The sequence below is a fragment of the Convolutriloba macropyga genome, chromosome 15, assembly GCF_964194025.1.
Source record: "Convolutriloba macropyga chromosome 15, txConMacr16.3, whole genome shotgun sequence".
Taxonomy (NCBI): Eukaryota; Metazoa; Xenacoelomorpha; order Acoela; family Convolutidae; genus Convolutriloba; species Convolutriloba macropyga.
The window spans coordinates 1,971,164-1,996,595 of NC_134482.1; the positions used below are offsets into that span (position 1 = coordinate 1,971,164).

Genomic DNA, 25,432 nt, shown 5'->3' on the forward strand with positions numbered 1-25,432 from the left:
GGGGAACAGACTAGATCCGATTATTTATGCAAAATTATAATATCAAACTCAAAACAAAGTCCACTGTTAGTTACTTATAAAAAGAAACCTCGATGAAAAGTAAACTAAATTCACGTGAAATTAAGCAGTGTGGGTGTAAAGTTGGGGACTTATTTAGTTGGCTGGCAATTACCCGGGTCGATTGAAAAGCAATTTTGTTGAACATTGTTTCTTACAAAACAATCAGAAACTGCTGAATTAGGTCATCAAATTGTTGCATTTTTTCAAATTGTTCCATTTTTTAAAAAATTTTTTGGGAAATTTTAAACTCACATGAAACAGTGTATCTCGAACTTGCGTTAGCGAGATGGTTTAACAGCTGTCGGTATGTTAAAAACTTTTATCATTAAGCATTTTTCTACACGTTTTTTTAGAATATCTCGACCCTGGTTGTGAATTTTAAACGTCAGACTGACGCTCAATTGTATCAGTTGTAGTAACAGTATCAGTTGATAAAAGGGTATCTCTCGAATCCAAAACGTGACTATTGTCCTTGCTCTCTTCAACTCCGAAACTCTTCAGACGTCTCGCCATCGACCCCACCCCCTCTCCCCCGTCTCCTCTCTCTGTTATCTCCGAACTCGTGTCTTGACCTTGGTCTGAAACCCCAGTGACAGCTGAAGCGGAGTCACCGGGGATCGAACTGCTTTCGTCATTTGGCAAGAACGTGGAGGTTGTATGTGGTACTGTGATTTTAATGGGTTCCATTCGGGTTGGAACTTCGTATGCCAGAGAGGAAAATGGGGCGTTGTTTGCACTGGCAGAACGCTGTTGGGGGTCAGTGGTCAAGCCAGGAGGCATCAGGTCTGAAACGACGATTTATTAGCGATTTATTAGGAATTTGTCTAATTCCTAATAAATCGCTAAATTCTTAACTATATAACTCTTCTTAACTATCTAACTCTCTATCTAATTCTTAAGCCTTCATTTTTGCCAAATTCTATCATACGCGAACAATTGAATTGAATCAAATAAGCGTGATTATGTTATCCAAGTCACTAGTAGTCAGCAGTCAGCTATGCAAACACTAAAAACATTTAAGCACTTTCTAGGGCAAGATGATTTTATTCCGTTTTGACAGCTTTTGTATCAAAGTTGAGAGCACATGGTGTATAAAAAACTAATTTGAGCAAAATAATATAGTCCAAAAAAAGAACTGACAGGTAAATCAACGTTCACAAGATTATTAATGGTATGAAAGATTTGAAAACAGGGCCAGCGCAAACATGCTCCTGACATAATTCATAGACAGTTTTGAACAAGAATAACAGAGACAAGAAATTAAGCAAATACGCTATAATACAGGAAAACGTTTTTCGGAAAAAAACTAATATAGAACAACAAATCACCAATAAAATTTATTGAAATGAACTCACCCTTTCTAGTTCGAATGGCAAAGAAACAGCTGAAAAATGAAGAGGTCATACAATTACACTGGAGAAGAACTTGATGTGTCAGGTTTTTCTTAAATTACGTAAAGCAGAAAATAAAAACAAGGCAAAAATAGTAACAAAAGCAGATCAAAAAACTTTGCTGTAACAATTATTGTTCCGACCCCACTTGTGGGGGGAGGAACTATATACTCAAATGGTTTTTTTTGTTCGGAAAATTTTGGCCGATCGATATATTCATCGTACAGAAATGTGAGTGGTATCATTAAAAAGCTCGCCAAGCGTAGAATTCGAAACTAAAAAAATTTTTTGTGATTTTTTTTGTGAACACGGGACATTTCGCATGATTGTTCACCTTTAGTGTAATTTTTCTTCAAATTAAGATCTCGTTTATTAAAATATTAATTCAAAATAACATTTCACGCCACCAAAAAGAAACAATTTTTAGTTCCGAATAGACGAAAGGCGCTAAAAAGACTAGTTCTTGTCTCATAGGGAAGTTCACTATGAAAAAAAATCGAATTCTATTTGAGAGCTTTTTTTAGAAAACCTTTCATATTTTGTTTTGTTTTGGAAATTAGTCACTTTTCATATCTAGGTTCCGTTAATGACCAACCTGATTTACAGTCCAATGAAGCCCAAAGAACAAAAAAATTGTTTTCAAGGAACCGCTCATGTTTTTTTTGGGTTCGACTCTGAGTTTTCGTAGTTTTAAACATAGTTATTTTTTGAAGTTTTACTAAATTTTGGAGTCCTATGCCATAGTCTTGTTGACTAAAAGTAATGAGCGTTACGTTAACCTATCCAGAGCTTTCAATGGACAGCTAAGGGCTGTTAAGACTTTAAAAATGATTATTCGAGAAATTCTTTTAACAGATCATAACCTTAATTTCGTGAATTGTAAGTCAGTCTCACTAATGACAGGACCTCCTTCCTTTCTACTGCAACCAAAATTATTCCGGTTAGAGATTTTATCTGCTAAGTGTTTGTTATGTGACTTCAATGCCACATGTTTTTAAAAAATTTAAAAAAAAACTTTGGATATTTTATTATTATTGGTTCCTCTTGAAATCTTATCACAATATCCTGGTAGTGATATGTCCCATTGGCTTGGAGAAGACTCTGAGTGGATCATGGACAAAATTTCAGAGAAAAACTTTGCTTTAAATGGCTTCGACACTTTCTTCTCGCACTTTTGTACTTATTTTTTGGAGTTCGCCTGTACTTGTTGTTGATTTCAAAGTCAATAGCGCATTGTAATGTTTTATTGATGACTTAAGAATACCAAACATCATTGTTGTATCATTTATACGTAACTTAGCGTAATAATTAGCTTCCGTTGAAAGCTATTGAATTTAATGGCGTTGTTACTACGGGTTTTCTCAAAATTTTCGTGGTTTTAATATACTTGTTCATGTTTGTTGATTTATAGGAGTCAAATTTGTAAAAAGAACAGCTGTTCAAAAAATAACTAGAGGTAGAAAAAATTTAATGGCTTCGACATTTTGTTACACGAGGCAGTCAGTTTATTGCGAATATTTTTAAAGTTTATGATATTTTTAATTTTAACACTTTTAAGGATTTTTAAATTTTTTCAGTTTTTGTTGTTCTTTTCGTCAATTTGCAACTTATTATCATTTTTGAGAGGTACCATCAATTTCCATGTTTTTTAAAAAGTAACATGTTTACTGATATTATGACGTAACTGATGTTTTAATTGTTGGACTATATGCGTTTTCATAAAAATTTATGTGAGTGGTGTAATTTTGTTTCTTTTTCTCTTTCTTTAGCACAATCGCGTAATAACAGATCCCAATGATTTTCAATTGTGGCGCAATTGAAATTATTTATTCATTCAGTATAATTTTTGTTGAATTAGTCTAAATAGAAATTGAAATAAGAATACATATTATTCAAATAATAGCTAATGATTTTAATGGCTTCACTAATTTCTGTTTTCGTAATGTTTGTAATTTGTTGTTTGTAATTTTGTGAGTTTTTCTGGATATTTTTCCGTTCCTATGAATTCGTCTAACCAGAGACAGGTCCTATTGTTACCATTACGACTTTAGTAAATTCATGCAGAATTATTTTGTTAAATGCTAACTATTGTTAAGACTTTTGGAATTATTCGGTTTAAAAAGTTTTGATCGATTTTTGAATTTCGCCTCATTTTTTCTGTTTTTTGTCGACTTATTACTTAGTCTCATAAAAAAATCTTATCAGATGTGTAGTTAGAACAAAAGTAAATTTGTGTAGTTGGGGTTTTGTCTGATGGTAATTTGACGTTGTTACTAGGTGCTTTTAAATTAAGATATTGAGTTTTTGCTGTGAAATTTTTTATTTTGCTTTTTTGGTTGTTTTGATGTTTTTGTTTTTTCTCGTAGTCTTTTTAATGGCAGATCTCGTTGTAATGCGGCACAGCATAATTCAATTCAATTGTTAGTTTGGTTGTGTAACAATTTTTTTAAAACTCAATTGTCTATTTTTGATTATCTCTTTGCAAAAATGTAAGTCAAAAGACAGTTAGGTCAAAAATGTAGATGTGCACGGGTCGGAACATCATGTGCAAACGCACGTTAACGAGCCTCCTCGTTTTACTTTACAATCTACTACTCTATCTCAGTTCTATTCATATTTTAAATGAAAAAAAATAGAGAAGCTATTTCAACTTCCGGTCGTTTTTGTTGAAGGCAGCAGGGAACCCTATGTGTAGTGTCAAGCAGACTGATTCTATGTAAACTCAATTCAGATCTTTGTTTTTTTTTCTGGGATGTCAAACTAATTGAGTGCTCGAGTAGGAGTTGACTTGACAAAATAGTGCTTGTACTTCAACCAATGCTTACAGCGCAATGACAAGTGTTTAAAATTTTTGACTATCTAATATGTAAAATGAACCAAATTATAAGAATAGAATCGCTTTTATGTTTATCCTATATTTCTCCGGAGTTTAAAGGAAAAACTTCTGTAGCAATGGCCACACCCAGCAGTAGGAGTGTTCTTACGTCAGCCTTAAATAACTTTTTTGTATGAATCGCCTAATTTTTTTTTTCGTTTAGGTTAATAGACGCTGCGTTTCACAATAAAACATAAAGTAAAATCTACAGGTGATTTTTTTAGAGCTTTTGAGCCCAAAAAACGAAAACAGTATACCCAAATCCTCACGGGCAAATATGACCGATCTATGTATCTTGTGTTCGTTTTTCCTATGTTAATACATTGAAAATGCAACAATATTGCGAAAAATAGCTACTTTAGCTAAAACAGGCAAAATTGAAGGGAATTGTGCGCAACCCGTGTTCGCAAAAGTGTCCAAATTTAAACCGCGAATTTAAAGTACAAGCTATGTATCCTATTTTTTGCGCTCTATGTATCACGAATCTACTAGATTTATGTATCTCTTTTTCAGACGCAACGTAACTCGATTTCGCACTACAATCCGCAATTAAGCGTAACCTAATATGCGTTTTTGAGAATAAAAGTGTTTATCAAAGCTTAATTACTGCTACCAGTAATTTTTTACTAACTTATTACTACTTAATAAAGGGTTTTACTTATTAAAGGGTATTACTTATTAAAAGGTATTACTACTTATTACTACTTTATTACTACTTATTAGTACTATTTATTACTACTTATTAAAATTGGCCAGTCCCACATTGATATACAAAACCTTTGTTGAGCGAGAGATTTTTCGGAAAAAAAATCAGTTTTTGTGGCACTGGGACGTTCACCATATATATAATGTTGCTTGTATTTAAATCATTTTAAAGTTTTGAAAACTTCAATTATTTCTTTATTGAAGTGCTTATTACAAAGTATTCAATCACTTTGCGTGCTCAAAAAGCGCGCGTTTACAATTTTAGAGTATTTATTTTTCGCAAAAATGGCGCAACCCCTTTTCCGAAAAATAAGATACAAAGGATGTCTCCTGATTTCGTTCATTTTATGCATCTAATTTTCGAGCGAATTTTACTAAGGTAGAAACTTTGTGATATACCTCTGCGGTGTAATGAAACTTAAGCAAGGACAAACAATTTCCATGGCATGACCTATCAATAATTTCAAAAAATCTCAGATAAAAAAGTTAGTAATTTTTTAAGCAGTCTTTTGTTGGCTAGTCTCTCTCAACAAAATTAGATGCAGTCACTAAAAGTTTGGCTGTTCCCCTACAGTCTACAGTGGGTTTTCAAAAGATGGGTTTTCCCCTATCATTGCTTTGTGGATTTCGTGGTCAACTTCAAATTATGAATTTTTCTTCGTAAATGAAGCGTAATTCATTTGTTTTTCTTTTCAACTGTATTGTTCAATTTTCGGAAGTACCTAAACTAAACGTATCAACAGCTTTTAGTTTGGGACCCCGCTGACAATTTTTGCATCAGGTGAATACTATGAAAGTACCAAGTTGTCATGCTTTTTTCATTTTGCACTGGAATATAAAGCAACTCAATTTACCAGTTATTCAAGGTCTCATTTAACTAATCTCTTGAATTTTGTTAAGGCAGTGTATTCCGGCCTTCTCAGTGGGCATTCTTTATCATTTTTGTTATCTATTCTACAATAACTATCATAATTCTTTTCTCTGATTGATGACCTGCTAATTAGTTATTATAGCAAAACTTCACCGAAACGGTTGACTAAAATTAATTAATCTAGCTCCAGTCTGAGAATAAGAACTCAGAAATAAATTTTAAAAAACTTGAAGAGGTCTGACTGTAAAATTTGGCTCTGAATAAGGCAAGTTGAACAACCAACTGCACCAGAAGAAAATTGACAGTAATTTGAATGAAACTTATACCAAAGTCCTACGAAACTCTAAGAGGGCCTGGAATGATAACTCTTTGTAGAACTGTAGAACTATAGTTTTTGTTGTCCAAGAGAATGAACGTCAGGGAAAAATTATATAATCTGACCGATATTTACAGATCTTTCAGGACAAGTATGTTCATGCCAGACAATTTTGCAATGTTGCAACATAATCATACTTTCTAAAGTTCCTGCATAATTGTGCGAGAGAAAAATTATCAGTTCAAAAAAACTTTTCGATCATTCAACTCAACCCAAGTCAACATCTGATCAAACCGCCTTAGATCAGACACTCGTGCGACCATTTTTCGCCCTGAATATGCGCTCAAAACCACCACTATTCAGACCTTTTCAGACTACAAAAACCTCCGAGCGGACCTACAAAGAGAGGCTTTGACGCTCTTCAGAACAGTTACAAAAGGTTGTCTGCAAAATAAGGCACCCGATGTTGCCAATGATTAGGTTTTCGTGAGTTGCAAATTATCTCTGCTCAGACCCCTTTGATATTGGCTTTAAATATCGGTTAAGATTTTCCTGGGTGAATGTTTTGGTTTTATGTCAATGCTAAAAATGACGATGGGTAGACATTAATAAATCTGTTAGAATCAATTTTGAATTTCGGATTCACTTTATTTCCATTCTATCAGCACATAATTTTTATAACAGGGAAAATTTAGCTTTTTCCGTTTAAATCTTTATTTAAATAAATCCATTTAAATCTATATTTCTTTTTCTTCCTTTTATATTCTTTATTTATTTCTTTTATATATATATATATATATATATATATAAAACCTCGGAAAGGTGAGATTTCTCTTCGTACTTCTATTTTTTAAGGATTTACATTTTTATTGCAAAGTATTTCCGCCCATAGTTTTCAACCCATACTTTTTAAAGTATCCACATTTCTGTTCCATCCTTCATTACATGACCAAGATTAATTACTTGGATTAATTGTTTTTTTTTTGTTCTGAAAAAAATTATTTCCCTACCTGCATTATTTTGAGAATATTTGATATTGTTTGTTACCATTTTAACGCATAACATAACCCATTTACGCACTTCTACGCACATGCAAAAATATCGGACTTGTTCGAGCTAGCGTAACTGCTACGCCTTTTGCATAATGGTCTTCCGTGACGTTAGTTAAATGTATTTAAATTTAAATGTGACTCAAAATGACTCTGAAACTTTAGTTGCTAGCCTATCAAATTAGAATTTCATACCAATTTGACTTCAAAGTAATTTAATTGTAATAGTTTTAGTTTAGAAAAAAATTATTGGCATTAATGCTAATCTTATAAGGGTTCAAATTCTGCTGCCCGGAAAGACAGCTCCAAAATGACAGCTTTTAAGTTTGCCCAACTCGAATATATGTCCTAAAATCTTCGAGGGAGTTCATAGGGGCAATTATTACATCCCTCTGGTTATATCAACATTATAATGGTCCTGTGCTTAAATCAAAGATTGTAAACAATTTCTGTAAAGAATAGGAGCGAGAGATATTGTAATCGTCAGCAAATAATCAACATTTGAATCTACTTGAAAACTTTTGGGTAATTTGGAAGCCACAATTACAAAAAGTTCATCCTTCATTACATGACCAAGGGCTTTTTTCTAACAATTCTAAGTCTTTTTCTGATCTGAGTGAAAAAAATGCGTCGCTATAATTTGGGTTAATTACTTGATTGCTTTTTTGTTCTGAAAAAAAATTATTTTCCTACCTGCTTTTTTGAGAAAATTTGATTTTGTTTGTTACGATTTTAACGCATAACATAACCCATTTACGCACTTCTACGCACATGCAAAAGTATCTGACTCGTTCGAGCTATCGTACATGCCACGCATTTTGCATAGTGGTCTTCAATGACGTTAGTTAAATGTATTAAAATTTAAATGTGACTCAAAATGACTCTGAAATTTTAGTTGCTAGCCTATCAAATTAGAATTTCATACCAATTTGACTGCAAAAAGTTTTAATTGTAATAGTTTTTGTTTAGAAAAAAATATTGGCATTAATGCTTATCTTATAAGGGTTTAAATTCTGCTGCCCGAAAATACAGCACAAAAATGACAGCTTTTAAGTTTGCCCAACTCCAATATGTGTTCTAAAATCTTCGAGGGAGTTCATAGGGGCAATTATTACATCCCACTGGTTATATCAACATTATAATGCACATGTACTTAAATCAAAGAGTGTAAGAAATTTCTGAAAAGAATAGGAGCGAGAGATATTGTAATCGTCAGCAAATAATCAACATTTGAATCTCCTTGAAAATTTTTGGGTAATTTTGAAGCCACAATTACAAAAAGTTCATCCTTCATTACATGACCAAGAGCTTTGTTTAACAATTCCAGGTCTTTTTCTGATCTCAGTGACAAAAATGCGTCGCTATGTTTAGGATTAATTACTTGATTGTTTTTTGTTCTGAAAAAAAATATTTTCCTACCTGCATATTTTTGAGAAAACTTGATTTTGTTTGTTACCATTTTAACGCATAACATAACCCATTTACGCACTTCTACGCACATGCAAAAATAACTGACTCGTTGGAGCTAGCGTAACTGCTACGCATTTTGAATAATAGTCTTCCGTGCCGTTAGTTAAATGTATTTAAATTTAAATTTGACTCAAAATGACTCTCAAATTTTAGTTGCTAACCTATCAAATTAGAATTTCGTACCAATTTGACTTCAAGCTGATTTAATAGTAATAGTTTTAGTTTACAAAATAGATATTGGCATTAAAGCTAATCTTATAAGGGTTCAATTTCTGCTGTCCGGGAAGACAGCTCCAAAATGACCGCTTTTAAAATTGCCCAACTCTAAAATGTGTTCTAAAATCTTCGAGGCAAGTCATAGGGGCAATTATTACATCCCACTGGTTATATCAAAAATATAACGCTCCTGCGCTTAAATCAAAGATTGTAAACAATTTCTGTAAAGAATAGGAGAGAGAGATATTGTAATCGTCAGCAAAAAATCAATATTTGAATCTACTTGAAAAATTTTGGGTAATTTTGAAGCCACAATTACAAAACAGTTCATCCTTCATTAATGCCAATATTCATTTTCTAATGAAGGATGAACTGTTTTGTAATTGTGGCTTCAAAATTACCCAAAATTTTACAAGTAGATTCAAATATTGATTTTTTGCTGACGATTGCAATATCTCTCGCTCCTATTCTTTACAGAAATTGTGTACAATCTTTGATTTAAGCACAGGAGCATTATATTTTTGATATAACCAGTGGGATGTAATAATTGCCCCTAGGACTTGCCTCGAAGATTTTAGAACACATTTTAGAGTTGAGCAATTTTAAAAGCGGTCTTTTTGAAGCTGACTTTCCGGGCTGCAGAATTTGAACCCTTATAAGATTAGCCTTAATGCCAATATTTATTTTCTAAACTAAAACTTTTACAATTAAATCACTTTGAAGTCAAATTGATATGAAATTCTAATTTGATAGGCTAGAAACTAAAATTTGAGAGTCATTTTGAGTCACATTTAAATTTAAATTTATTTAACTAACGTCACGGAAGACTATTATGCACAATGCGTAGCAGTTACGCTAGCTGGAACGAGTCAAATATTTTTGCATGTATATTTTTGCATGGCATTGTTGATATAGTTTAGAAAATAAATATTGGCATTAATGCTAATCTTATAAGGGTTCAAATTCTGCTGCCCGGAAAGACAGCTCCAAAATGACCGCTTTTAAAACTGCCCAACTCTAAAATGTGTTCTAAAATCTTCGAGGCAAGTCATAGGGGCAATTATTACATCCCACTGGTTATATCAAAAATATAACGCTCCTGCGCTTAAATCAAAGATTGTAAACAATTTCTGTAAAGAATAGGAGCGAGAGATAATGTAATCGTCAGCAAATAATCAATATTTGAATCCACTTGAAAAATTTTGGGTAATTTTGAAGCCACAATTACGAAACAGTTCATCCTTCATTACATGACCAAGAGCTCTTTTTAACAATTCTAGGTCTTTTTTTGATTTCAGTGACAAAAATGCGTTGCTATAGTTTGGATTAATTACTTGATTGTTTTTTTGTTCTGAAAAATAAATTATTTTCCTACCTGCATAATTTTGAGAAAACTTGATATTGTTTGTTACCATTTTAACGCATAACGTAATCCATTTACGCACTTCTACGCACATGCAAAAATATCTGACTCGTTCGAGCTAGCGTAACTGCTACGCTTTTTGCATAATGGTCTTCCGTAATGTTATTTAAATGTATTTAAATTTAAATGTGACTCAAAATGACTCTGAAATTTTAGTTGCTAGCCTATCAAATTAGAATTTCATACCAATTTGACTGTAAAGAGTTTTAATTGTAATAGTTTTAGTTTAGAAAAAAAAATTGGCATTAATGCTTATCTTATAAGGGTTCAAATTCTGCTGCCCGAATATTTTAAAATCTTCGAGGGAGATCATAGGGGCAATTATTACATCCCACTGGTTATATCAACATTATAATGCACCTGTACTTAAATCAAAGAGTGTAAGAAATTTCTGTAAAGAATAGGAGCGAGAGATATTGTAATCGTCAGCAAATAATCAACATTTGAATCTCCATGAAAATTTTTGGGTAATTTTGAAGCCACAATTACAAAAAGTTCATCCTTCATTACATGACCAAGAGCTTTTTTTTAACAATTCCAGGTCTCTTTCTGATCTCAGTGACAAAAATGCGTCGCAATATTTAGGATTAATTACTTGATTGTTTTTTTGTTCTGAAAAAAAAAATGATTTTCCTACCTGCATATTTTTGAGAAAATTTTATATTGCTTGTTACCATTTTAACGCATAACATAACCCATTTACGCACTTCTACGCACATGCAAAAATATCTGACTCGTTCGAGCTAGCGTAAATGCTACGCTTTTTGCATGATGGTCTTCCGTGACGTTAATTAAATGTATTTAAATTTAAATGTGACTCAAAATGACTCTCAAATTTTAGTTGCTAGCCTATTAAATTAGAATTTTATAACAGTTTGAATTCAAAGTGATTTAATTGTAATAGTTTTAGTTTAGAAAATAATTATTGGCATAAATGCTAATCTTATAAGGGTTCAAATTCTGCTGCCCGGAAAAACAGCTCCAAAACCACAGCTTTTAAGTTTGCCCAACTCCAATAGTTGTTCTAAAATCTTTGAGGCAGTTCATAGGGGCAATTATTACATCCCACTGGTTATATCAACATTAAAATGCTCCCGTGCTTAATTCAAAGATTGTAGACAATTTCTGTAAAGAATAGGAGCGAGAGATATTGTAATCGTCAGCAAATAATCAACATTTGAATCTCCATGAAAATTTTTGGGTAATTTTGAAGCCACAATTACAAAAAGTTCATCCTTCATTACATGACCAAGAGTTTTTTTTTAACAATTCCAGGTCTCTTTCTGATCTCAGTGACAAAAATGCGTCGCAATATTTAGGATTAATTACTTGATTGTTTTTTTGTTCTGAAAAAAAAAATGATTTTCCTACCTGCATATTTTTGAGAAAATTTTATATTGTTTGTTACCATTTTAACGCATAACATAACCCATTTACGCACTTCTACGCACATGCAAAAATATCTGACTCGTTCGAGCTAGCGTAAATGCTACGCTTTTTGCATGATGGTCTTCCGTGACGTTAATTAAATGAATTTAAATTTAAATGTGACTCAAAATGACTCTCAAATTTTAGTTGCTAGCCTATTAAATTAGAATTTTATAACAGTTTGAATTCAAAGTGATTTAATTGTAATAGTTTTAGTTTAGAAAATAATTATTGGCATTAATGCTAATCTTATAAGGGTTCAAATTCTGCTGCCCGGAAAAACAGCTCCAAAACCACAGCTTTTAAGTTTGCCCAACTCCAATAGTTGTTCTAAAATCTTTGAGGCAGTTCATAGGGGCAATTATTACATCCCACTGGTTATATCAACATTAAAATGCTCCCGTGCTTAATTCAAAGATTGTAGACAATTTCTGTAAAGAATAGGAGCGAGAGATTTTGTAATCGTCAGCAAATAATCAATATTTGAATCTACTTGAAAACTTTTGGGTAAATTGAAGCCACAATTACAAAAAAGTTCATCCTTCATTACATGACCAAGAGCTTTTTTTAAAACTTCTATGTCTTTTTCTGATCTCAATGACTGAAATGCGTCGCTATAATTTGGATTAATTACTTGATTGTTTTTTGTTCTGAAGAAAAAAACATTACCGGCATACTTTCGGGAAAATTTGATATTGATTGTAACCATTTTAACGCATAACTTAACCCATTTACGCACTTCTACGTACATGCAAAAATATCGGACTTGTTCGAGCTAGCGTAACTGCTACGCCTTTTGCATAATGGTCTTCCGTGACGTTAGTTAAATGTATTTAAATTTAAATGTGACTCAAAATGACTCTGAAACTTTAGTTGCTAGCCTATCAAATTAGAATTTCATACCAATTTGACTTCAAAGTAATTTAATTGTAATAGTTTTAGTTTAGAAAAAAATTATTGGCATTAATGCTAATCTTATAAGGGTTCAAATTCTGCTGCCCGGAAAGACAGCTCCAAAATGACAGCTTTTAAGTTTGCCCAACTCGAATATATGTCCTAAAATCTTCGAGGGAGTTCATAAGGGCAATTATTACATCCCTCTGGTTATATCAACATTATAATGGTCCTGTGCTTAAATCAAAGATTGTCAACAATTTCTCCAAAGAATAGGAGCAAGAGATATTGTAATCGTCAGCAAATAATCAATATTTGAATCTATTTGAAAACCTTTCGGTAATGTCGAAGCCACAATTACAAAAAAGTTCGAAACCTTTGGACAAAAAAATCTCGAAAAGACCAAGTGATTTTGATAATATCGTTTGAAATTATGAACTTTTGGTTTCAGCACGTGTTTAATTATCATTGTTTTCCTCATCTTGCTCGGATTGCATTGAAGGTCATTGTATCAAAAGTCATTATAAATCTTGACAGTATATGTAACTCTTATGAGGCTAGAAACTTCTGTGAAAACAATATAAATTGCCTAATAGGTGTTTAAAAAAGTAAAAACGTAATTACCCGTTACTAGAAAATTGATTTAAGCTCAAAATGTGGTATTATTTGATTTTCGACAGGCTTTTAAAATTTTTTTAGGTGTACGTAGCATTTTGGTGTCATTGTGTATTCTAATGTTTTAGAAAAAATATTGGATCTATTCTGAGTCCCCCCCCCCCCCCGCAGCTTAGTGAGCATAAATTTTTTATGACCCCCAAGCGCATGTGCTATTTTCTTGCGTAGTAACCTGCTATATAACAACATATAATTTGTAACTGGGGGTCATAAAAAACACTGGAGGGGAACAGAATAGATTCTTTTTTTTACTCAAGCGCACGTGCTATTTTTTTAAACAATTTAACGTGCTTTATAACAACAAAAGCATTAAAATGGGAGCATAAAAAACATTGAGGACCGAAACAGACTAGATCCGAAATCTATTCTTTTTTTTTTGAAAGATTACTGTCTCAAATTCCAAACTTACCCAGCTGTAGTGGACTGAGATAGTGTTCACCATTCATCATCTGCTCATCATAGCTGCCCCTACTTCCCCCTCCCCTTCTGTGCTCCCCCATCACAACATGAGAAGCAGGGGGGTTGATACTGACCCCTCCCACCACATCCTTAGAAGCGCCCAAGTGGGCCATCCTGCTGTCTATGTTCTCATAGTGTGATCCCCTGTTGCCTCTGTTATGCACAGTTGTTCGTCTTTTCACTTCACTTGTGTTCGACATAAACGCGGGATCCATCAAGCGGGGGTCATTCCCCTAAAGCAAATTAACAACAAATTTTTATTGAGCTCACATTATTGCAGCTACCCAGGACGAGGTTTCCAAACCGATGTGGTCTCTGATCAGACCATCTTCGCATGGTGCGCTCGAATCACATGGTCTGGAAAAGTCTTCGAGTGGAAATTAGTCTGGACAATGGTCCGGAACTTGTCTTTCCAGGGATAACTTCGGTCTGGGACGGTCTGATCAGAAGCCGATTCGAGCGCCAAGATATGAACAAAAACAGGTAAAAAAAATTGCTGGAAAACCTCTCAAGTGGAACTAACGAACAACAAAACTTGGGGTATACCATTGAGATCGTAGAATGGACGTATTGTGAGAAAAGGTTAAAAATTTTTGAGTTTCATCAAGATAACACCCCGGAAGAATGACGTCACAACACAAATAAAACAAAAAAGTACAAATTTTAAATAAAAAGCAAGACTTTCTGTTGACTTTATTCCATATTCTTATGTTCAAATGATTCAACAGATGTGTTTTTTAAAAGTTATAGGTTGCATTAAAGTTGGCAAACAAATTGATTTACAATAACAGTCTGTCTTTTAATAATAGGCTCTCAGACTGATTCAGTTGAAAAACTGGATCTTGGAAATGTTGACTCTTTCTTTGGATTAAACTTTTTTGCTTTAGTTAGACAACATTACAATCTCCTATGGCTCCGACTACAAGTCGCAATACATTGCGAGCTAGCGCCTCTATTATCTAAAGCTGAGCATTCGGACCATTGTGCCGTTTTGATTCCACAAAACGTGTTTTAATACAGGTAGAAAGACCTTACAGTCAGGGATGTGTTGAAAACAGAAAAATTATACCAATTGCTAAAAACTATTGAACAATGGATCACTGTAATTTATAATAAATGTGCGATTTAAAACCAAATATTTTTTGTTTTTTTTTGTAGTTCTTTGTGTTGAAATTCCACAAATTAGAACAATAGTCATCAAAATGTATTGGTAAGGGCACTGGATCGCAATAGAACAAAATAAGAAAGTAGAAAAAATGGTCAAAACGCCATAAACGCCATTCAGGATCCCGACCAATGCTTTTTTATGGGTATAATAATTCCAAATCTCGATTCCTTCAAAAGCACTTAGGATGCGGACTTCGGTCCTCATTGTGTATGTGCAGAGTAACAATTTGAAAAACAAATTGAAGTAAAAAAGTACAAACTATTTTAACAACTACTAGGTTGATATGTTGATTCTTTGTCAACACCATTGTAGTGAGACGAAATTCGGAACCTTTGTGGGTTGCGACCCTACAATCTCTTAATTGGTTGCGATCTTGTGCTCTCCACAAAGCAGTGTGGTCGACACTGCGAGATCTTTACGCTCTCCTTTATTGAGCTATCATTTGAAGCTATTTTATAATCAAGTCTTGCTAGAGTTCATATTCTAACAAACTGGAATACAAAATACTATACATAACCGACAAACGTCGGGGGACTTGCTCTCAGACGACCGACGAGCGGTTGGCTTTGTCAAAAACTAGATAAGTTTTAGTTTTAGCTTAATTGAAGGGACGTGAGGTGAGCGAGGCGGGGGGGGGGCATGGGGGGCTGATGGGAGGCAACAGTGGGGGAGGGCAACGGTGGGGGATCTTTGGCTGCACGGGGCCCTTTCAGCCTGAACGATGTGCAGGAGTGGGGATTGGGGGCTGATGGGGGGATGGGGTGTCAACCTCTAAGAACCGCCCTTCACACAATACAACTCTCCAAAGCAGTTTCCGTGAATCACATACTTGCAGACTTGTGAGCTGAAAGGCTCTAAGAGCAGTTATTGCCCGCTGGGTTCTACCTGTTTATCCCGTTTTTGAGGACGAAAGGTCAAATGGGTCAGACGAAAAATCGGTCAAGCGAAAAATCGCATAAATAAAGACCAACAGGACTAATATAATTGCTACAAACTTCGTTTGAGAGCAATTAACAAGTATAGCTTTTACCTCATTCGTAATGTCCAATGAGTGAGGACGCTATTTGATTCTACACGAAACGTATTGTCTCACCCAATGAGCGAGGAGTACGAAAAAGGAGCACGAGATGTATTTCAGTAACAACATGGGGGCTTCGGGATGTTCCTTTGTAGATCATTTAGAGTATTGAGTTGAACTTGGAATGTTGTTGCATGTCATGAAAAAGCATGTAATAATCACGATTCTTTGAGGGTTTAACCAAAATGTTCTAAAAAATTTGAAATTAATCAATTTCATTGTTACCATGGGGACGTGGTGATGATGAGACAACGGTGGCCAAAAGAAATCCGGGTTATAGTTTGGGTTGATGGCTGCCATTGGTCCATTCAAATCTGTCATGTTACCCCCTCCCCCACCCACTCCTACTGGTCCCGTATGGGGGTGATGCAGGTGTTGAGGGTGGAACTGGTGTGGGTTTCCTTGTTCACCCTCGAACGAGGCGAAGTACATCGATCGACTTCTCCCGTTTCGAATCTGAAAATTAATAAGCTATATAAACACTCAATTATAATTATTATTGCTTTAAGCACCAGTTACAATATCAACAGTGCCGGCGTTTTTTTTAAAAAAAAAGATAATTCTTCAAAACTTTTCGAAAGGTAAGTTAATATGGCACAAGTTTTTGTTCAAAAGGAAATCTAACCCATTCCACAGCAACGGCACCCGTTTTGAGAATTTCGTCGAATTCAGACATAAGAAATCGTCGGTTTTCGTCGGTTTTTACTTCGCCAAAACCGATCAAAGCCCTTACGTTTTTTCATCGTTTTGATCGGTTTTCGTCGGTATTTTAACGTAAGAATCGTCGGTATTAGAGCAACTCTAGAGTGTATTTACTAGAGTGTATACTCTAACAGTCGGTTTCCGTCGGTTTCAAAACGTAAGAAGCGTCGGTATCGTTCCATTAGAGAACGACCTTCTTCGATTTCCCCTTCTACCATTTATATTTGAGCGCCAGGAGATTATAATCACACTGTTGTAGAAAAAAAACTGTTATACAAAAAATCTAAATAATTGATTGGTGAATAAGCGCTGAATATAATAAAAAGAAATAATAAATTCAGAGCTGAAACAAGAATAAAACAAGTTGACTCAATATCTCAGCAGTGTAACTGTTCCCAATATTTATGTCAATAATAAACTTCGTAAAAGTCATGCCAAGGTAAATAATTTACCTTCCACTAAGAAACTGACTGAAGCACTTAACTGATAAACAATTTGAGATCTAAAAAAACTTTCTGTTCCCATATATTTTTTAAAATTTGGTCAACAGGATATACTCCGACCTTTGACTTGAGTGGAGTAAAACTTTTTTGCATTTTGTTGGAATGGATTTTTTTCAGCCAGAAAAGTCTTGTTTGTTTAAATTGGCTGAATTTCCAAGTCTGTGATCTGCTGCAATGCAGAAATAACGTCTGGAACGATCAAATCAATTTTTTTCTGGTGCAATGCAACAAAATTAGTTCAACTAAATGAAAAAACAACTGCTGAGCTGCGGAGGTTGCTCATTATTGGGACATTTTAAAGAGGTAACGTTGAGTATGTGGAACGCGTTTGCTTAAGTGGACTATTTTAATTTCTCTCACTATGTTGAGTAGTATACGTTTAACTTCGCATTGGATGTCAAGACAAACTAATAAAAAAACTGTTTCCTCGATTTTTTTCAATGGAGTAGCATCATACAAAAATGTGGCATACTTTAATAGGATTTTATTAGAAAATCTGTCACAATAAAGAAATTGAAAGTAATATTTGACTATTAAGAGTTTAAAATAATTTCAGCTCATTGCGTTCATCCCATGTGCATTAATTTCATCGGAAAACTAAAGACTTTTGAAACAGAGTAATGATTGATTTTCTTAGGCAAGAAATTTATTTGTGGCAACCTCCGTAGAAACGCCCGTTCTCCTCTGGAACAACTTTGCGAAAGATTTGACGGCAAACAAAAGTGACCAACTATGATGTCCACCATGTACGTATTTAATCGGATCAAAACATCATGATTTTGTTTTAGAAAGCGTATAATAAACTCTCCATTGACTCATTTAATTTGTGAAATAATATTACTCGCTAAAGAAAACTCGGATTTATTGAATATAAAGCCTAATAAAGACTCGACATGAATGGAGACAAACAAACGTCTTATCTCAAGCTCGAGTTTTTTTTTTAAAAAAAATCGCTTTTAATAAGATGACGTGAGGGCATTTCAGGCCTTCATTTGAAAAGTTTAGTTGCTCACAGGTCTAGTTCTAATTATTTACATGTTTCTTGACAAAAGAACGATCATCAATTTTTTTCTTGGTCTTCACTTCATAGCATTAAAAGACGAAAAAATTGGAATTCTGCCTATTTCACTCTTCCACTTTCATCCCCAAAGTTTAAGGCCGGAAATTAGCTGTAAAATTGCTATGGAAAAATTGTGAGGTGCAAGTTGAATTAAAAAGGACTTCCACTATGTTCACTCTTCATTTCTTGTGACGACTGTGGCACACGGGGGCCAATTGAGTACAATCGTACAAAAAAGTAGCATACTTATTAGCATTTTATCAGACAATCAGCCGCAATGAAGAATTCGAAATTAATATTTTGTCTGTTAGGAGTTATAAATATTTTCAGCCTATTGCGTTCATCTCATTGTGCATTAATTGCATCGGTAAACTAAAGACTTTTGAACCAGAGTAATCATTGCTTTTCTTGGGCAAGAAATTTATTTGTGGCAGCCTCAGTAGAAACGCCGTTCTCCTCTGGAACAACTTTTAAGGATTGGACGGCAATCAAAAGTGACCGCCTATGATTTCCACCATGTACGTATTAAATCCTATCAAAACATCATGATTTCTTTTTTGAAAGCGTATAATCAGCCTTCCATTGACTCATTTAAGTTGTAAAATAATAATACTCGCTGCTGACAACTCGGATTTCTTAAATGTAAAGCCTAATAAAGACTCGATATGAATGGAGGCGAACAGACGTCTTACCTCAAGCTCGAATTTTTTAGAAAGCTTTAAATGAGATGACGTGAGGGCGTTTCAGGCCTTCATTTGAGAAGTTTCGTTGCTCACAGGTCTAGTTCTAATTATTTAAGGCAGTTTGGTGACAAAAGAACGACTATGCTTTTTTTCTTGGTCTTCACTTCATGGCCTCGAAAGGTAATTGAAATTTGTTGTTCAGTTTTAGGGCAACAAACTTATCTCATTTATTTTCTCGCTGGATGTCTTCACGTTTAAAACTGAGCTTTTTATCAAAATCTTCAGACGATTATCTTAAAAAATTTTGCAAGATTCTTGCAAGATTCTTGCAAGATAAGCGTTCAGTGCAAGATTCTTGCGAGATGTTACCAGATAAACATCATCGGAGTTCGTCTGGGGTTCGGGACCCGTACCAACTGCAAGACTTTAAATTTTGCTCAGAAAGTTCCCGAATTTTTGAGCTGGTCAAATTTTACCCCAAATGCCACGTCAAAATTGTCCACCATACCTTGGCGCCAAAATACAGTGTTCAGAACTAACGAGAAATTAAGAATTTCAAAAATTATGAACGAATTTATCTTTCGTTTTGTAATCCTCATTTTTTTAAAAAAATTTTGCCTTCGAAAAACTCTCGATTTCAGTATTGTAGTGTTTTATTCTAAAAATTCAGTTTTCTATGGAATTTGTTTCTCTAACAGTTGTGTACTGATCTTTAATGCAATACGTTTAAAAATCACTTCCATAAAAACAAGTCATATAACTCTGACACACATGACTAAGCACGAATAATTTGATTTAATAAAACAATTCTTACAGAGTTTCCCTGTGGATTAGTCAGTGCATTGGATGGTCCGAATAGAACGTTTTTTGAGTTCAACCCTCCAATGGCACCTGTGCTCTGCTTCCTTCCTACTCCTCCTCCTCCAGCTCTTCCACCCGCCATTCCACCCACGCAACCATCCCTCCTCAGACTGGTGATCTCGTAAATGTGGGTAGAGCCACGAAGACCCACGGAGTTCAATGTAGACCTAAATAATCGGTCAAAACCTAACCCTAGTTCAGGTCCCGGACAAATTTGACTTCTTAGCAGGCCAACATCGGTTGCAAACGCGCATTTTGTTTCAAAAGTACATGTTCTCTCGTTTAATCGAACGGTGGAAATAATTGTGGGCATAATTTTATTCTGAGGTTAAAAATGACGACATAAAAACACCTGGTTACTTAAAATAAGGGAATTCCGCCGTTTCCACTCTTCTACTTTTATTCCTAAGTTTTATGGGTTGAAACACATGATGATATTACGGTGCAACGATCGTGAAGCACAAGTGGAATTAAGGTGGAACTCCACTCTTCCACTCATATCCTTAGTTTTCAGTGGTGAAAAACGCTCAAATCGTCAACTCGTTCTCTATCAAAACATACAAAAGACTTTGCAGCGGTTGCACGATTTTCATCACTTTGAAATCATCTCTATCCCCGAATTATTATACAGTATTGATTATCACCCTTTAAGTTGTGTTTGAAATAAGACTTGCAATTTAATTTTGAGCTGAAAATTTGTTTTGCAAATTGTTTTTGAGACCAAAAATCCAAGATCGGATAGATTTTGTTCGTTCAGTTCAAGATCGATGCAGAAAAAGCCTTTGATTGGACTAAAAACATGGCTGCAGTAGTTTTTGCTGTATGTAATGTTTTACAGTTAAATAAAAGTGTGCACATCTGTTGTGAACTTTTTTCCGGAAACCAATAAGCTTTTGGAAATCAATGCTTATTTATGCAAGCGTGCTTAAATTTGTTGTTTAATAATGAATCAAAATCTTCTGCTAAAGCTTATGTTGACAGTATTGCTTGATAAAAAAAATGTTATGATGTAGTCTTTTTTTAACTTCAGCAGAGAAAAAACCTATTTCATAAACTCATTTGCAAGAAAACAAAAAAACTCCGCTACTTCACTGTCTCTATCTCAAATAGCCAATAAAAGAAAGCTAGAATGCTATGAAAAAGGTAAGAACTGAAACTTAAAATCCTCTGAAACCTAAGATTGTCAGATTCCATAACCAGTTGCAACACATTGACACTTGACTGCAGGTATTATGTAAAAAGAGTACCTTATGGAACTAATTATTGAATATTTAGGGAATGGCCATGGAAAACCAAAAACGCCTTTCTATCTGAGTACAACTCAGAAAAATTTTAGCAATGGATACAAATAGAATGGTGCACAAAAAAAAACAAAGTTAAAAATTTGTGTCTAAATTTATAGTACAGTCTTTGCAAGAATCTTCGGAATGGCATCTCCGACTTGATTTTCGCTTAGAAAAATCAAGAATCTCTTGAGCATAAATTTTTAACCCGTCTTTTATGCATCAGGAGGTTTTAATGACTGACAAAGCCGAATATCAATATAGTACCCATTTGTGAAATTCATTTATGCTAATAGGCAACAAGGACCACGTACCATTTTTTTTAATCAAAGTTATTTGATTCACCGTCAACTCAGGAAACTTATAAAAAAAGTTACTAAAAAGTAAGAAAAACATCAATCTCTTAAAATCAATTGTTCAATATTTAGTTAGTTTTTTTAATATTTAACATATTTGGTCTGCTTGCAAGACAAAACGTCATGGTTTAGCAATGAGCAATTTCAAGTTTTTTTTTGGATCAAACAAGAATCGAGAGCTTTTTTAAAGAAACTATCTCTTTCAAGTGGTGCGTTTGACTGGTTAATTTGAACCGGTGCTCACGTAGAAGTGCACTATAACTTGGGAATATCTGAGACATAGTGAAAAACAGATATTTTGAACATGAACAATTATCGTAACGGTTGCATGATTGTTCATCAAAACATTTTCCCAAATGCAGAAAAACTTTAGACTGGTTTTACATTTTTAATATATCTTACCAATTACCATTCAAATGACGATATAAAAATACTTGATTACTTCTTAGATTAAGGGGTAATAAGCATGGATTTCCGCCGTCTCCACACTTCTATTTTTGTTCCTGAGTTTTATGGGTTGATACTAATGATGATATTTCTGTGCAAAGATCATGGGGCACAAGTAGAATTAAGGTGTAACTCCACTCTTCCACTCATATCCCTAATTTTCAGTCGTCAAAAAAGCTCAAATTGTGAACTCGTTCTCTATCAAAACATACAATAGACTTTGCAGCGGTCGCACGATTTTCATCACTTTGAGATCATCTCTATCCCCAATTATTTTACAAAATTGATTATCACCCTTTAAGTTGTGTTTGAAATAAGACTTGCAATTTGTTTTTGAGCTGAAAATTTGTTTTGCAAATTGTTTTTGAGACCAAAAATCCAAGATCGGATAGATTTTGTTTGTTCAGTTCAAGATCGATGCAGAAAAAGCCTTTGATTGAACTAAAAACATGGCTGCAGTAGTTTTTGCTGTATGTAATGTTTTACAGTTAAATAAAAGTGTGCACATCTGTTGTGACTTTTATCCGAAAACCAATAAGCTTTTGGAGATCAATGCTTATTAATGCAAACGTGCTTAAATTTGTTGTTTAATAATGAATCAAAATCTTCTGCTAAAGCTTACGTTGACAATATGGATTGATAAAAAAAAATCTTATGATGTAGTCTTTTTTTAAACTTCAGCAGAGAAAAAACCTTTGTCATAAACTCATTTGCAATAAAACGAAAAAAACTCCGCTACTTCACTGTCTCTATCTCAAATAGCCAATAAAAGAAAGCTAGAATGCTATGAAAAAGGTAAGAACTGAAACTTAAAATCCTCTGAAACCTAAGATTGTCAGATTCCATAACTAATTGCAACTTATTGACACTTGAGTGCATGTATTATGTAAAATTTATAGTACAGTCTTTGCAAGAATCTTCGGAAAGGCATCTCCGACTTGATTTTGGCTTAGAAAAATCAAAAATCTCTTGAGCATAAATTTTAACCCGTCTTTTATGCATCAGGAGGTTTTAATGACTGACAAAGCCGAATATCAATATAGTACCCATTTCTGAAATTCATTTATGCTAATATGCAACAAGGACCACGTACCATTTTTTTTAATCAAAGTTATTTGATTCACCGTCAACTCAGGAAACTTATAAAAAAAAGTTACTAAAAAGTAAGAAAAACATCAATCTCTGAAAATCAATTGTTCAATATATAGTTAGTTTTTTTAATGTTTAACATATTTGGTCTGCTTGCAAGACAAAACGTCATGGTTTAGCAATGAGCAATTTCAAGTTTTTTTGGATCAAACAAGATTCGAGAATTTTTTAAAGAAACTATCTCTTTCAAGTGGTGCGTTTGACTGGTTAATTTGAACCGTTGCTCACGTAGAAGTGCACTGTAACTTGGGAATATCTGAGACATAGTGAAAAAAAGATATTTTGGACATGAACAATTGTCGTAACGGTTGCATGATTGTTCATCAAAACATTTTCCCAAATGCAGAAAAACTTTAGACTGGTTTTACATTTTTAATATATCTTACCAATTACCATTCAAATGACGATATAAAAAGTACTTGATTACTTCTTAGATTAAGGGGTAATAAGCATGGATTTCCGCCGTCTCCACACTTCTATTTTTGTTCCTGAGTTTTATGGGTTGATACTAATGATGATATTTCTGTGCAAAGATCATGGGGCACAAGTAGAATTAAGGTGTAACTCCACTCTTCCACTCATATCCCTAATTTTCAGTCGTCAAAAAAGCTCAAATTGTGAACTCGTTCTCTATCAAAACATACAAAAGACTTTGCAGCGGTTGCACGATTTTCATCACTTTGAAATCATCTCTATCCCCGAATTATTATACAGTATTGATTATCACCCTTTAAGTTGTGTTTGAAATAAGACTTGCAATTTAATTTTGAGCTGAAAATTTGTTTTGCAAATTGTTTGTGAGACCAAAAATCCAAGATCGGATAGATTTTGTTTGTTCAGTTCAAGATCGATGCAGAAAAAGCCTTTGATTGAACTAAAAACATGGCTGCAGTAGTTTTTGCTGTATGTAATGTTTTACAGTTAAATAAAAGTGTGCACATCTGTTGTGACTTTTTTCCGAAAACCAATAAGCTTTTGGAAATCAATGCTTATTAATGCAAACGTGCTTAAATTTGTTGTTTAATAATGAATCAAAATCTTCTGCTAAAGCTTATGTTGACAATATTGAATGATAAAAAAAATGTTATGATGTAGTCTTTTTTTAAACTTCAGCAGAGAAAAAACCTTTTTCATAAACTCATTTGCAAGAAAACAAAAAAACTCCGCTACTTCACTGTCTCTATCTCAAATAGCCAATAAAAGAAAGCTAGAATGCTATAAAAAAGGGACAATTGAAACTTAAAATCCTCTGAAACATAAGATTGTCAGATTCCATAACCAGTTTTAACACATTGACATTTGATTGCATGTATTTTGTAAAAAGGGTACTTATGGAACTAATTATTGAATATTTAGGGAATGGCCATGGGAAACCGATAACGCCCTTCTATCTGAATGCAACACAGAAAAATTTTAGAAATGTTAACAAATAGAATGGTGCACAAAAAACAAAAAGTTTTTAAAATGTGTCTAAATTTATAGTACAGTCTTTGCAAGAATCTTCGGAAAGGCATCTCCGACTTGATTTTGGCTTAGAAAAATCAAAAATCTCTTGAGCATAAATTGTAACCCGACTTTCATGCATCAGGAGGTTTTAATGACTGACAAAACCGAATATGAATATAGTACCCATTTGTGAAGTTTTTTAAGCTTATATGCAACAAGGACCACGTACCATTTTTTGAATCAAAGTTATTCGATTCGCTGTCAATTCAGAAAACTTATTAGAACAAAAATACTAAAAGTTAAAAAACCTCAATCTGAAAAAAATCAATGTTTCAATATCTATTTAGTTTTTTTAATATTTAACATATTTGGTCTGCTGGCAAGACAAAACTTCATTGTTTAGCAATGAGCAGTTTTAAGTTCTTTGATTTTTGTATCATACAAGATTCGAGACATTTTCAAAAAAAATTAATCTATTTTCAGTGGTGCGTTTGACTGGGTTTATCTGAACCAGTGCTCACGCAGAAACGCACAGTAATTCATGAATATCTGAGACATAGTGAAGAACAGTTATTTTGAACATGATTCATTTCCGTTACGGTTGCTTGATTGTTCATCAAAACATTTTTCCAAATGCAGAAAAAATTTAGACTGGTTTTACAATTTAATTGTTTCTTACCACTTAACCACTTAATTACCACGATTCCATTTACTAGTTCGTTATTAATTATTTTGACTAAAACAGTTGGGCTGCATTGACCACTTGAAAGTATTTCGAACGTTTGGTTACTACCTTTTAAGAAAAAGCAAGCTAGATATTTTTTTAGTAGACTGCAAGATAGACCATCTATATAGTAAGAGTCC

At 33.8% G+C, this 25,432-nt stretch overlaps 1 protein-coding gene across 3 annotated transcripts in view; it reads right to left on the reverse strand.

Annotated features, from left to right (window-relative positions):
* Positions 1 to 274: 274 nt before the first annotated feature.
* Positions 275 to 25,432, reverse strand: part of LOC142354044 (uncharacterized) — a 38,337-nt gene continuing 13,179 nt past the window's right edge. For all 3 annotated transcript variants that reach the window (XM_075406314.1, XM_075406313.1, XM_075406312.1), the window contains 4 exons: positions 19,841 to 20,054; positions 16,304 to 16,534; positions 13,783 to 14,065; positions 275 to 845 (listed from right to left, as the gene is read on the reverse strand). In XM_075406314.1, the coding sequence (XP_075262429.1) occupies positions 439 to 845; positions 13,783 to 14,065; positions 16,304 to 16,534; positions 19,841 to 20,054 (1,135 nt within the window). In that variant the 3' untranslated portion in view covers positions 275 to 438. The remainder of the gene's footprint in view (positions 846 to 13,782; positions 14,066 to 16,303; positions 16,535 to 19,840; positions 20,055 to 25,432) is intronic.